At 41.0% G+C, this 15,084-nt stretch overlaps 1 protein-coding gene across 3 annotated transcripts in view; it reads right to left on the minus strand.

The window, feature by feature from the left end:
* LOC100743271 (kinesin-related protein 4-like) overlaps window positions 1-14,939 on the minus strand; it is a 28,224-nt gene extending 13,285 nt beyond the window's left edge. Inside the window, exons 1-3 of one of the 3 annotated variants that reach the window (XM_012388482.3) lie at window positions 14,454-14,939; window positions 10,471-10,771; window positions 9,639-9,733 (exon numbers count right to left, since the gene is read on the minus strand). In XM_012388482.3, the coding sequence (XP_012243905.1) occupies window positions 9,639-9,733; window positions 10,471-10,771; window positions 14,454-14,500 (443 nt within the window). In that variant the 5' untranslated portion in view covers window positions 14,501-14,939. Of the gene's footprint in view, window positions 1-8,162; window positions 8,298-9,638; window positions 9,734-10,470; window positions 10,772-14,453 lie in introns of those variants that run through there. The other 2 variants (XM_024369244.2, XM_033321993.1) reach the window with 2 other exon arrangements.
* Between the last annotated feature and the right edge of the window lie 145 nt (window positions 14,940-15,084).

Genomic DNA, 15,084 nt, shown 5'->3' on the forward strand with positions numbered 1-15,084 from the left:
TCGATTAAAAACTAATTTTTCCGCGACAATTATTCGTTCTGTGTTTCGTAGTCGGAATAACAGAGTAATTTTCTTGTTCGTGACCCTTTATTTCATGCTTCGAAAGAAAGTTTCGCAGAATAAGGTTATCGTAGCGAAGGAACACAGCTGTAAATTCGATTTTCGAATAACGATCGAATGCTCCGATTGTAAGTTATTTGCATTTACGATCTCGAAATTCGCAGGAGCGAGCCAATAAGAAGAAAACTGGCTCGGCCCTTAAAAGAGTAAACCAGTAGCTTCGCGAAACTCGGTTGTTTTTATCGGCGTCGTCGACTCCCGCGGAGCCGAGCGAAAAAGCTATTTAAAGTTTCGCCAAGATAACCGGCTACCTTTGTCCGTTCAACGTTTAACCCGTGATCTGTTGCATTCTGTTTTTCTCCAGACACGTTTATCTACGAAATAACTCTAGTTAAACACGCTGTTGACGAGTCAATATGTTTAACAGAAAATCAAAAAAAAAAGAAAGAAAGAGAAGAGAAACGTGTAAATTGAGTCGAAGGAAAGATCGACAGAGATAAATAAAGAAAAGCGGTAAGTACATTTTACGAGAATTTGGGGATTTTTCTACTGACAAGTTTGTGCCACTTTTTGGCCTTCCGGAAAGATTAGAAGCTTTCGTCCAGGTACAATAGGTCAAATTTATCGTGAATCAGCTTTTCTGTTTTAGAATTACGCATGGATGACTCAGATCTAGTCGTACTAAATTTACTCGTGTCCGAGAGTATTCTAATCTGCACTGAGAAAAAGCGAAATCAAAGAGCGAAACTGATTAAAAAAACAATTTGCTGAGAAGCTTATCCTTTTTCGTTCTTTCACAATAATTAAAATACCAATAAACGATATTAACATATGTACAAACGACACCTACGTTTTTAATCTAATAAATTATATAAATTAACGATAATTGATCTAATTATGTTTACTAAAAGAAATCGATTCTGATAATCGTAAATCTTGAAGCAAACAGAAAGGATCAATTGATTTGTGTTAATTAACGAAATTCAGACGAAAACCTGAGGAAGTCGTTCGTCAGAGGCTTTAAAGTTGTCGAGTGGCTCTCGTTTTCACCGGTGTCGGCGGGTGCAGAGGAAACGAAAGCTAGCTCTCGTGTTTGCCGGATATTACGCTGGCGAATGATGTCGAAATAAGAATCGATCCATCTTCTATCTATTCGTGCAATGTCAAGAATATAGGAAGATTTCTCTCCAGACTATGACTATCTCTAGACTCTAAGATTTTAATAAAACAATGAATATGTTAATTAATCGTAATATTGAAGGGAGTCCCGTCTAATTGAGAAAATGATCCTTTCTTCGATGCCGACTCGATGCAAAGACCGAGCTCTGACTTTTAAATCTCATAGATAGCCATACTGGACTCGATCTTTTGGCACTCCTTGCTCAACGAGTTCTTTTTTGAATTTCAAATACGAATAATTCGGAAGAATCCAGTCGGTCGAAGGAATTCTCCTGGATAACGTTTCTTTAAATTCAACCAACTGATTGCTTCATCGGCCGGGATCCACAGATTCTTCGTAATCACGCGACGTTTAACGAGTCGTCGACCCACACCACCCTCGGTTGCGCGAAAGCCTCGAATTCAAACGGAGACACACGCGGCGGCGTTCACGCGATTCCTTGTAACATTAGACACCGTTAGACACCCGCTCCGGTGAATATCGACCCTCGATTACTGGGTCACTGGGAGCACGACCGCGAATCGGCGTGAGAGCTCAGAAATCCGCGAGCTGTTGCAATTTTCCATCCCAACGAGGATAAGAAGGTTCGCCGAGCACCGTTCACTGGGAACTTGATATTTTTCTAAATATTTCTCAAGACTGATAGCAAACTTTTGCAATACCACGGTTATGCACAATTTTGAGATTCTACTGAATCTACCGAAGAATTTTACTTTCAAAAATAGTGTAATTTTCGAATGATTCGTTAATACTTTCATACGATTACCACAATTTGATACTACGGAAATGAAATGTGGAGCCTGATAAAAAGACGCTCAAATACATTTTATAGTCTCTGTACATCGTATCTTAAAATCAAATCTTCTAAGAACGAGATTAGGTACGCCTCAGCAACTTTGCTACAGTCCGAGGGAAAAATGTTACAGTGTAGAATGTTTGAGTACAGCTCCTCCGCCAAAGTCCTAGTTTACTCTGCTCCAGCCACTTGGTTCTACGACAATTCAGAGCTAAGAAGATTCCATGTGTACACGGTTTACGATAGCTTTTAAACCGGACATAACTAACACTCTGCAGCAGGTGGGCATAAAACGGCGAAACGACGCAACCGGTCGACAAACAGAAACTGCGAAATGCAGGTCGAATTGAATTTGCGATCCAGACCGAGATCGTAATGACTGGGAATCGAGAGTGTGGTCGTAGTCGAATTAAAGCTTTTGCGAGGCTTGCAGAGGGGACTGAAACGGGAAAGAGTAAGGAACAGACGACGTGGATGCGAGAAAGAGAGAGATAGAGAGAGATAGAGAGAAAGAGAGAGAAGCGGTAGCGAGCGGCGGGGCGAAACAGAGAGGAGGGAGAGTGTTCTATCGATCAATCAGCCATAAGTAATGCGGAGCTTTTGATCGGTTACCGTTTCATTGCGGATGGGAAGAGCGGCACGGCATGCTATCGCGTACGAATTCGGCGACTTAATCACGTTAAACGCCCGATGCCTAATGACGATGGTTCCTGATCAATTGACGGCCAACGAATCATCCAGCACACCGGCCGTCGAAACATTTCTGTACGGCATCACCATGGGGCCGGCGAACGAACGTTCACCGTGCAAATTGATTGCCCGGCCGCCTGATAATTGGCGAAAATGAAAATGTCGCGTAAACGGCGATGTAGCCGATACTTTGATTTCCGACCCCCAGCTTCTCTTTGACTCGGCCCTATGAACTTTATGTATATGTTACACCTCTACCTTTTCGTCCAATATTTTAACGTTCGAACGTGAATGAAATCTATTTGGAGAAGTGCAACGATTTCTTCTCATAATGAAATTAAACCATTAAAGACCAAACGATAGTTTATGTTAATAAATGTTTATATCCTATAAACATTTCAAGTTCTTTAAATTTTATATTTCTATAAGTAAAACATCCACTTTCCCTGATTTTATTATAAATCGATCGTTAGTTCGTATCGGAGAGGAACATAAGTGACGCACTTAGTGCATCGTCGGTTTCAAATTAACCTTAACCCGTCTCACGACATTTTGAAAATTTCCAGAAGAAGAAGTTGATACAGGGCGTAAAAAGAATATTATGGACACGGCCCGACCGAATTTCCCCTCATCGCGAATTCACCCTGAGTCGAGGAAATCACGCGTGAATTAACGATTGTGCGTGAAAGTGCGACAATTTTCGCGCGACATTAGCCAGTACCGCGTTTATTACCGGAACGTGTCAATTGTAACAGGGTGGGATCGTTGTTAGATCGTAAATTAAATTATGCCCGGGATCGTGCTGGCGCGTTTATTGACGAGAGTACGATTCGCTAATAGGTATAATTAATTGCACAACAAAACCTGAATATCGATCGGGGGGCGCGTGCATATTCCCTGCGTGTTTATTAGACGCGCAACGTGGAAGCCGATCGCACGAAACAATCGTGGAAATATTCGTGGAGATATTCGCGGAGATATTCACGGAGATATTCGCGGAGATATTCGCGGAGATATCCGCAGAAATATTCGCGGAAATATTCGCGAAAAATCGGTTAATCAGCCGACGCGTTCCTTTTCGCCGACTGGCTTTTGCCCGCTGATTAATGAATAAATGTTTCGTGCTTTCCTCTTTGCCCCGACTGCCAGAAGGCTGATGTTCTTTAAACCCGTTGTTATAGCCAACTTTCCTCTATTAGCCATTTTTTTACCAGTCAATAGACCAAATAACTGTTATGCAAGCTGAGATTTATGGAACTTGAGGAGTTTCTTTCGTTTCTTTCCTTTTGCGTTGAGCAACGGTGTAAGGTGATTCTCAAAGTCACTTCCTCTGCTTTAGAGAAACTTTACAAGTTTTCTACTTTTCCGGGATTTTCCTATATTCTCTATAGAAACAGAACACGTGAATAGAAACACGCGAAAATTTATGTCCGCGTTATGAATATTCAAACTTGCGTATGTCTCTTTCCTGATTCTACCCGGTAACAATCTGATCGCTGCTAATTCTGCTTACTGTGGTTCCCCTTTTAGTTTTTCTGCCAATGCAGTTTATTTTCCTATCGTCCTGCACTTCCCGTGCTTGTGATTCATTTTAGTTCCCTGGTTCACCAGGCTATCGACAAACTTCCTTTTCTCCATCGTTCTGTTCCTTTCTCTCTTCCTCCATCGTCTCTATTTTCTCCCCATTTCTTCCTAATTTTTCTTACTTGTTCTCTACTCCTCTACACTTTGAACTTCTTTCTCATAAACTTTTTCCTATATTATTTTCATTTTTATCTCTTTACCGATATAAACTTTTACGTTCTGCTTCATCATGGTCGTCACCTTCTGAAAAATATTTCCAAAAACTTGGTCATACCGTCGTTATCAGCGACATTTATTCTTTTCCTTGTAGCTTTTACAGCCGTCATTGCGATAGTCCGTGTAAACGTTACCGTAACGCACAAAGTCTCGTTCTTTTGTGTTTCAGATGCATAAGAGAGAATTAAGACAGCCACAGGAAGCTCGTAAATTCGTTTATACACCGTCCTCGACGTTCACGGTGTAATTCGCGACACGCAGCAGCGTGCAATCGTAAAAAGCCCGTTTTCAAAGTGCAGCACGGTTGAAAATGATTCACTGGGCGAGAAGTTAGTCACGTAAGGAGCCAAGGAAGCTCGCAGAACGACTGTCCTTCCCAGTCGAATGGCTCAGTTTCGAGAGTAAAAGCGGCAACATTCTATTATTCGCGTTATTAAGCAACGCGAGATTGGCTTTAATTGCGTCAGAGGAGCTCGCGTTTTAATGGACAGTCGCGACTCGAAAACGGCAACCGCTTTGACCGGGAAGTCGTCCCATCCTCTTGCGAAAAGCGACGACAAAAAAGGAAGAGACTTTTATGAGACAAAGTGATGGTACTTTGAACTAAAAGCGATGAACTTGGATATATTGAATCTTGAACGTTAAATGGATCAAAAGAGGGTGGAGTTTAGCAGAAAACGTATTAATATTGCCAAAACTTGGAAGCGCGGAAACGTTTCTTCGATTTGTATATCGTAAATTAGAGATAAATTTTTGGTTTATCGTTTGGGCGGCTAAGTTACGTGGAAAAATTCAGCCATTTTGTTATACGCGTTGCGTACGACGCCAACTTTCGAGCCTGATGCACGAATAGAAACGAACAGAAAATAGAATGCCATCGCGTTTTATCGTTCGAGTTCACGAGATTACGAAGCCGTGATATACCAAGACATCGTTGCTAATATTCGATGACACGGACAGCCTCGAATTCGACACGAATCCTCCCTTTACTTCCAACTTCCTATTTCTTACTACTTTATCTCACGAGAACGAAATAAATGTAGAAAATCAAGACCGAAGCCCCATAAAGATTAAAAGCTTGAAAGAAAATATTTATATGTATACGAATCTTTCACGGCTCAGTCTATCAAATTCTTCACGTACAGACCCAACACCATAGCCAAATGTAAATCCTTTAATCGTAAAGAACCCTAAAACCACAGGACGTTCGAAAACTCTCCCGTAAAAATTTATATTTTATGAGTCAGTCCATTAGCGCGAATTTTTTACGCGGACGCAGTCCTTGCGAGCTTTTAGATGCGCTTTAATTTAAAGGGTGCGCGAAATATTTTTCAGAAGGCGCCGCCATTAGCACTACCAGGATAAACACAACGAATGAGAATGGCGGATCGGTGACTGTGTTAACGTTTTGAAAAATTTCCATCCCTAAATCCGTCATGACGAGGCTGTATTTTCCGTTCGACTCGTGGCAAGGAAACATGAATGGACGATGTCGGAAGCTTTATCGTACCAAATCGTAACAACCGGAACAGTCGCGACACAACGCATATTTTTGCCTAGGCGAGCAACGAATTTCCGTGGCACTTTTAATAACTGCCGGTGATCGTATAAACGCAAATTTATAGTATTCGGTCGCGGGGATGCCGGCCGATTCTACTGGACGTGCGTAAATCTGTCGTTTCTTTTTCCCGACCGGTCAATACGGAACAAAGGATGATTCACGATGCCAGTTATAGATGATGAACAGCTTAAAGACACTCCTCAATGATAAAAACGTTGTTTCTTTGGAATGCTTCCGGGGACGGTACTTTCTTTTTAGCCTGCGCTGCGCGGGAAAGAATCGGTCGTCGATGTTGATCGACGTAGGACCCCTCGGAGGAAAATATTTATTTAATTTGAAAATAAAATGGTGTCAGTGTTAAAATATTGTTCAAAATCGGCGAATTGTCATCAACTTTTTAGGGATGGAAATTTTAATAGTTACGTAACAACGTAATTATGTACCTGTGTACAGTAGCTCACGATACAATAACTAGTAAATATACAATAGTTAAAACGTTTGGTGGAAATGTAAAAACGACATAGCTCGGAATATGTAATTCAAAACATTTTACGGACGTAGAATTATCCTTCAATGGTCGGCACACAGAGTTGTCACGAATTTCATTCACGGTTCAAAAGGGAACACGTAGATACGGAACTTTCTTCGTCGACCCACTTAACGATTTTACGTCGCGAACTGACAGAGAGGCGGCCCAAAAGAGGAAACGCCGCTCGAGCTGACCGATTCGCTTATCCGGCAATACATCAAGCGAACTTTCTCGCGATTCTTGGTGCACGTAAGCGAAAAAATCCATGCAGAGAAATACAACGAACAGATACGTTGCTGTCGTGGAGCTTTCCTTCGTCGTTCTCTATTCCCCCGGAAAGACGATTTTCCCCTGAAAAGTGCTCGAGTTACAAATGCAGATCTATTCGAACACGACGTTGTCCTCGGAGAATGTCAGAACCGTCTGACGACAGTTATTTGTCAATAATTTCAAAGATTTCCATTATACGACAATTATTTTATATCACGGTAATTCGTTCATTATTTTTATTTATCACTTCGTAATAAATAATATTATCGACAAGATTCGGTATCAAACAAGAAATGGGACAACGACAAAGTGATTTACGAAGACACGTTAAATTCGGAGCAACGTGTTTCCAAGGGGAATTTTATGGTGGTCTTGCAGTTGGTTTTACACGGTCCAAAAAACCACGAGCAATGGAACAATTTTCCGCGGATCCATCCTCGTTTCGGTTACACGTACGAATTTCAAAGTGCCGATAAAACTTGCGTGGAACGACTGGTACGCGGCAACCGTGCGTTTTCCTTCGTTCACCGATGAAACGACCAAAAAGAGATAGAGAGGAGGAAAAACAGAACGAAAAGAGAAACAAAAAAAGAAACACAGTGGAAATGGCAATCGATATTTCTCGTGAACGGTAAATACAATTTTTACGAGTGTTCCAGCGCAACGAAGCTCCTCTGCTTTTTATTTTTACACCAAGCTCAAGGCAATCCGGCGAACGTTTAATACAGGAATAAAGCGGTGTTTACGAGGGAAAGTGTGAATCGAAGATCGGGGGTGGATCTGTAACGAGGGAAAATTTGTACACATGGAACGTGTCTATTTCTTTAGAAATCTTCCGCTTCTTACTTTAAGGTACCTTAAATTAATGCAGTATATTTAAATAACAAACAAATCTCGCGTTTTACATTCTACTATCAGACGCTATTTACCATTGAGAATTAATTATTCATTGACAATAAAATTTTTAATCTACAATATCTTAAGAGTTTTATAAGATATCTATAATATCTAGAGCTGAAGTTAATATAAAAAGAAAGTTAATAAAAATGGATGGAAATAGAACTTTAGAGGGTAGTAATTTGAATATTGTCGAAAGAATCCTTCTACAAATTTCAATAACCAAAACACTATTGAACTCCTACGTTTTTCTCCTATTTATCGTACGATACTTGGGCAAAACTGAAGAAGTTAAATTGATCAGCGAGCGAAATGTTGTCATGGGATGAAAGTGCGAACGAATATTGGAACGGTGCTCTGCAAGGGAAAAGATTCTTACCCAGGTAGAGCAATGCTTATACGTCCGCCTACGATTGCGAGTCACGGGGCACTGAGCTTACAAGACACATCCAGGCCAACACGGCGCTCGCGAACCTCACGACTCCTAAACTCGACTTACACGTTTACCTACCCCCTTCCAACGGCGTCAAACCACCCCTAGCTATCCCGTCGACGTATAATATTTTCACAGCTACTGGACGCGACCTCTTTACTTCGATGTCTGTTCACCGATTAAAGACAATTTTGTCTAGCGACACCTAAATTTCCAGTTATTCGATGACTCTTTCATTTTTACGATATAAAACCATCGAAAAGGATTTCTTTGACAGTTCGATGTTTGATACCAAAATCTATCTTGTAAAGCGAAAGGAAATTAACAGATAGTGACAACATTGATAATGACGCATTAAAATACATTGCAAGATAACAGTTACTATCCAACAAAAAGGTCAAAAGGAGAATCAATTGCATAAGGTGGAAGCTATTATCTCCAGAACAGATTCTATTAAGAGTTTCCTCAGAACTAGAACTTATCCTGTTGCAACAGTGTTCGAAGAAAACGTTTCCACAGTTCAAGATAAAGTCAGGTCTCGGCTAGTGTTATTTAAAATCAAAGATTCCTCTTCCCAACCTTATCTCTTCCTGCGATTACCATTTTCAATTAACCAACGCCGGTTGCTCCGGCAAACTGGAGGCCAAAGAAAAAAAGTATAAAGGGGACGATAAACTTTTCATTCCAGTATAGTACGACATAGTACGACAGAAGCGCTCGTCGATAACGATTTAGGAATGGATTCTTGAAACCCTATAATCGCTGGAATGCGGACAAGACGCACAACAGAAGGATTACATTTTCAACTTGTCAATCCATCTAATCATTGATTTGACTGGGAAGAGGCGAATGGAAATTAAGACGACCATCGACACGAAACAACTTTATCGTGCGAAAATGACGAAGAAAATTGACCCGACAGCTGGACCTTGACCGACAACCGCCAATGTCTTGATCGTCTATTGGCATATAGCTCGTCGATGCGCCCCGTTTCGCGAAAAGACGCCGCGAATGGCAAGATTCCCACACTTATCAATCCGGATGCGCGTTATCGCCACGTTGCTTTGCATCTACGTTCAGTTGGCTTCGAGTAAAATTCACGTGTTTGCTCCGTAAGCCGAGTAATTGGATCGTAGAATATTTAACGTGATACAAACGAATATGTGAATGTGAATATTTATAGGATTCATTGCTTTCAACAAGATATTGAATATTATAAAATTGTTTTTTTTCAAATTGGCAGATGAAATAAGATACTTTGTTAACCTACCAGCCATTTTTAGAAGATGACTCTTTTACATCTTCGAATCTGACAAATTTAATCATAAAGTGATATTAAAAACAAAAAATCAACAGAAATGTACTTATCATGTTTTCCTCCTATCGGAAGAGATAAAACGAGTTATCTTCCATTCTGGTTACCTGACAGAAACACCATAGTTCCTCTCGTTTTTCCTTTCCTCCTCGATCCTAGCGAAAATTCCTTCGCAGAGACGCGGCGTGAGTCCAGGATCTTCCTACGGACGAATAAAATGGAAACATCGTTAACCGTTGTGCTCTTTGTTCCGTTTCTCAAAAACGAATGCACCGAAATCGCACGGAAAAATTACGTATCGTTAACTCTATCGGTCATCGAAATGTCCCGGAGCAATCGAACGACTCCGTTCCCATAATTGAAACTGAACGTGCTCGACGTATAACCGCAACACGTGCTTCGCTTTTAAAAAAATCGCTCGGTCGTTGTCCCTCTCCTCGTCCCTCCTATAATGTAGCCGCGATCGGCTACGGAGCCACAGGGCAATTTAATTAAGCGCCGTCCGAGCAAAAACAGTTTCAATTTACCGGTCGAAATTTGCCGGAGAAACCGGAAAAAAGAACGCCTCTCTCCGTTGCCCGCCAATTAGAGGCTGACCTACCACGGAAATCGTTACCTCGTTCCGAATTATGCGCGTTACCCTTTGATCGTTTGCCGATTTGCCGTTTCCTCTTGGATTCTAAGCGAGTAAACGTGCCGTGACGCGAGTTATCCCAAAAATAATTCAATTGATCTATATTATAGGAGGGAGAATTTTTATGGATAACGAATAATTGTGGACTTTGAGATTTGGCGTACATGATATCACACAAAGATTTGCAAAAGAATCATAGGATACATATATAATGTAGCACATTCAGAAGTCATAAAGTTCAAAAATTTTCATGCTATAATTCTTCGCGGATGAAATCTTTTAAAAACCAAAAAATAATAGGATACCTTGGTTCCCATCACGGTGTAGGTTTTTCCTGACGCGCTTTGTCCGTACGCCACCAAACAGGAATTATAGCCAGTGAAAAGAGCGTCCAAGACGGTTTGGCCAAGCGTCTGGTAAATCCTTGCCTGGTCCGCGAAACTCTGTGCCTCTGGATTCGACGAATCGAAGCAGTAATCGAAACCATATTTCCGTGTTCTTTCACGACTATCTCCAGCTTTGCTTGAAGATACTTTCACGTTTGTTAAGGAAATCCCATTCGACTCCGTATGAACAACCACCTCTGATCCAGTTAAATTCAGCTCTCTATATGAAAGAAAAAATGTCACGTTTTACTTCGCTTGCTACGAAAAACAGAAATGAAAAACGACAAAGAACTCGTAGGCTTCTGTACAAAAGCCACAAATTCATTTTTTATTCATTTTATCGAACAGAGAGGCACAAAGATTCTTTCTCCTGCGTGCTTCGTAAAAACATTTTTCCACGTTCCCTGAGTCGAAATCGACTCATCGATGCATATACCATTTACACGAATCGCTTTTGTATTCGAACGTGTTCCAAAATTCTCTCGAATTCCTATCGGTGGTCCGATCCTTCCGCTATTTTCCATTAGCGTTTCCGGTTTCCTTGAGGCGCTCGATTTCGTCATCGATCGATCAAGGCACGGTCCATTAACGGATCGTTCAGCCTGTCTTACCAACATCGGGCAATTCCTGCAATTTAATCCTCGCCACGAAACAACGATCCTCGTCCGATTATACCACGAATGGTTTTTCGATTCGGCGACGTAGTTCCATTCGAATCGCTCGGTAGGTCGAGCAGATGGGATTGCTAATTCGTGGAAAAAGATCTTAGAAGGGGAAACCGATAACACCAAGTTAACTGTCACAAACTTCCGTTCTTCCAGGCCAGATTCGGAATTTCCAGAGACATTCGAGTAACTTCCTCGCGGGATTATCAGATCCTACTGCGGAAGATCTATCGGAAAAACGCGTCTGGTAATGTTATCGATAATTTTCGTTCGCGGATTTCCAGCCAGTCCAAAGGTATACTGGATACAAGGGCAACTGATTTCAACCACGTTCAAATGAGTTTTTGGTTTCCCTTGTGTCCTGTGGTATGACGTTTAACGTAACGCCGGATAAGTAGTAATAGTAGCCTCCATGATAGTTATATTAATAACTTTGGTGTTCTTGCAGTACCGTTTTTATTCCTGAAACGCACCATTTTTAGACCTTTTTACGTTACTTCCTTTTATTTCTGAAATGATTTTTTGAGAGTTCCTGCGCTATCGTTTTTAATTTCACAAACTCTATTTTAACGTTTTGTACATTGTCTTTTCATCGCAAGAGTTGGTTTTTCGAAAACCTTCCGTTTTTTCATTTATTACTGCGACTATATTTTTAGTTTTTGCGTTAGTATTCTTTTTGTATTCTATTTTATTCTTTCTTTAGATTTCTTTATTAGAGTAGAACATTCCTTAATATACACACCTTGTTATCTTTTCCTGATTGAGATTTTTTTTATGACTTTATAGCCTCTGAACTTTCCTCGTAATAATCAATCAATGTGAAAATTGTCGAAGAAGTTATTTAACAACGTGGAATACAGTATGCAGTCCTATGTATCACTGAACAGTGTAACACTGTCTTAATTTTGAATCTACTGGAAGAGCGACGATTGTACACACGTGGGTATCTCGCGTGCGTGTGACGCATTCGAGCAGAGAAAGCAGTAAAGTTAAAAGTACTTTAACCCCGGTCCTTGCGTGATCCTATCATGGCCCTGTTCGCTCTCTAATCGTCACGATTTCGTGCCCCGTATCCGCGTTTTTGCGAAATTAATACCTACTACCTGTTCGGTAAAACGCTTTAGCTCGTACGAGTTATTTGTGAAGATCAGAAATGATTTCCAGGTTTGTTCTGCCGAAATTGATCTATCTAGATCCTGTGCAATCTTTGTAGCTACGAATTGTTGCCGTGATTTTTCAGTAAGTCTGTATGTGACTTAAATTATCTACACATTTTAAATTATCATCAAATTAAACAAATTAAGACATAGCGTGAACAAACTTTACAAAAATATTGAAAATTAGTGAACTAACACCTTCATCAAAGGCTTTTGCACAGTTCTATAAGAAACCTCCGCAGAATTCTACATTTCAACTTCTGTTTCACTACTTTCACCACAATTAAAACGAACCTAATCATATCTTTTTCCTACACAAACTCAATAAACAAATCAATTCCAAACAAATAAAAAATATTCGATCCTCGACAATCGCATCATCGATCCAGTCAATAATTCCGGAACTCTATTCAACTCGGTTCAATACAGGGCCACTTCACATTCGCATCGATCAACTCCATCAATCGTCGATTCGCAGGAAGCTCGTGACAGAGATCCAACCCGCCGATCCATCCGTTCGTGGATAGCCCTTTCATCGTCGAACAAAATGGCCGACCAAACAGCTCTGAATGAAGCGTACAAGCATACACGTTCAAGGGAAGACCGTTACTCGTTCTGATCAACGCAAAAAGCGTCCAAGAACACATATGGCTGGGTCCAAGGAAACCTCGATGAAGAGAGGAGATCTTGAATGAACCAAGGCAGCGTACGCGAATAGCAACAGTCCGCTTGTTATTATCCTCTTGGTCCTCTTCCGTTGCGAGAAGGCGCCGCTTCGAGTGTTATTCTCGAACGGATGCTCCTCTCTTTCTCTCTCGCTATTCCTGTTTCAAGTCGTTAAACTGTCTGGCCGTGTGTCATCGGCGTATCGTGCTGCTCGTACGTCACTCCACGGATCGGTCGATCCTTTATCGCGAGAACATCCCCCGGATCGGCAAGGGCTTCCTTAGGAAATTTGCTGCTTTAAATAAACCCAGCGACGACACTCTTCGCAGTGGTCTTACTCGCTGCAAAGGTGGAAGCTTTATTATACTTTATTCGGTTCTATGTTGAATTATCGAAGAGCTTCTTTTTAATCTACATCCTTCATACTTTTTAAACTACATCTTTTCGATCATTTTCGACTGAATCATGTTTAAGAAGAATACATAAGAGTCCTAGTTAACGTGTACAATTCCTCGCTTTTTCTTATAAAACATTAAAAATGTTTAATTCGATAACAGAATTGGGACATAAAAATTCGAAGACTATGATAGAGTTAATCATAATGTCGTTAACTTTACATCTCTGCCATTATAATAGCACGTTAATTTATTTATTTATTCTGGATGGTCGAAAAATACATAAGTTCAGAAGCTTTTAAAAGTATATTTACAATAGTTTGTCAATGACCCTAATTTCATTCTCTTCGGCCAAGTTTATTACGTTTCCTAGCCGAGAGCAATTGTTAGTTTGTCTTACTTTCGCGCTCTGGCCTCGTCTTCTAAGTATAGAAACGAGTTCATAAGTAGCGACTCAAAGGCACACCGCGTATCCCTATAAATCTGCCTCCAGATTTCTGTCCCCGTTCGTTTCTCGCTACGGCCGTCTCGAAATATGTAATTATTGCCGAGACGCGCGTTTCTGTTTGCCTTCCAAACAGACACCCGTCCATTACCGAACGTTCCTCGTAAAACCGTGGAACGAAAGAAAATTGAATTTACAAAAATGAAATTGCGGTGTATAAGGAAGCAGTAAACCTTGACCTTAAGTTCCAAAGAAACATGTGTATATCGGGAACATGGGGAAAGGGAGAACGTGATTTCCGTCGATCTTTTCGCCTATTCCTTAAAATACATTTACAACTTACCAACAGAAATGAGTTTAATAGCAAAAGCAACTCGCAACGTAGAATTTTCAACTAATACTTTTCATTAGTCAAAGCACCTTCCTACCTTACAGTTTCGTTCGATTTTCAAAAACGCTTCACTCTGTCGCATGCAGATCCAGTCTGTTCGAATCTGTGATTAACTTCAATTACAGTTACAAATACTTTCTGATATTTCTTTTTATCATGCGATTAATGCGATCTAATACTCACCTGGCAGAGATCGGTCTTACGCGAACTGCCACCTTGATGTTCGCCATATTGCCATCGCGTGGACAACAATAATTAGCATCAGCTGGCTCCCATCGTAGTTAAGTGGCTTGTATCCGTGGTACGTCCAAGCAAGAGCGATCGAGCGAAACCATCCAACAGACGACGCAACGTCGAAAGATCGGCCACGTTACATTTTGTACCGTCACGTTAAACGACCGAACGACGATGCACACGGAGAAGAGAAGTCGAAAGGAGCTGTACGTGCACTGGCCGGGTGCACGTGTTGTACTGTTGCGATGAAAATACCCTCGAGTCGCTTCCAAGACCATACGCCGCCGATGGTTTACCCCACCCAGAGAGAGAACTCGGCCGAACTCGTAACATTTTGCCTAAACTCCTGCGGACACTCCGCTACTGTGGTTTAAGTGATGCCGCATTTTCTTGTCGCATCCTTGCTGGCAAATTGTTGCGAGTTATTGAAAATAACGAAGGATTACTGCCCTCTACAGTAGATACCCTGGATTAACGCTTATTTTGATTATAATTCTATTATTCTCTCCTGAAATAATCTCCTCGTAATCTTCAGCGTTCGTAAACTTCTTGAGATAAATCGGTACTACTTGAGGTAATT

This window comes from Bombus impatiens, unplaced genomic scaffold (assembly GCF_000188095.3).
Source record: "Bombus impatiens unplaced genomic scaffold, BIMP_2.2 scf_0548, whole genome shotgun sequence".
Lineage (NCBI taxonomy): Eukaryota > Metazoa > Arthropoda > Insecta > Hymenoptera > Apidae > Bombus > Bombus impatiens.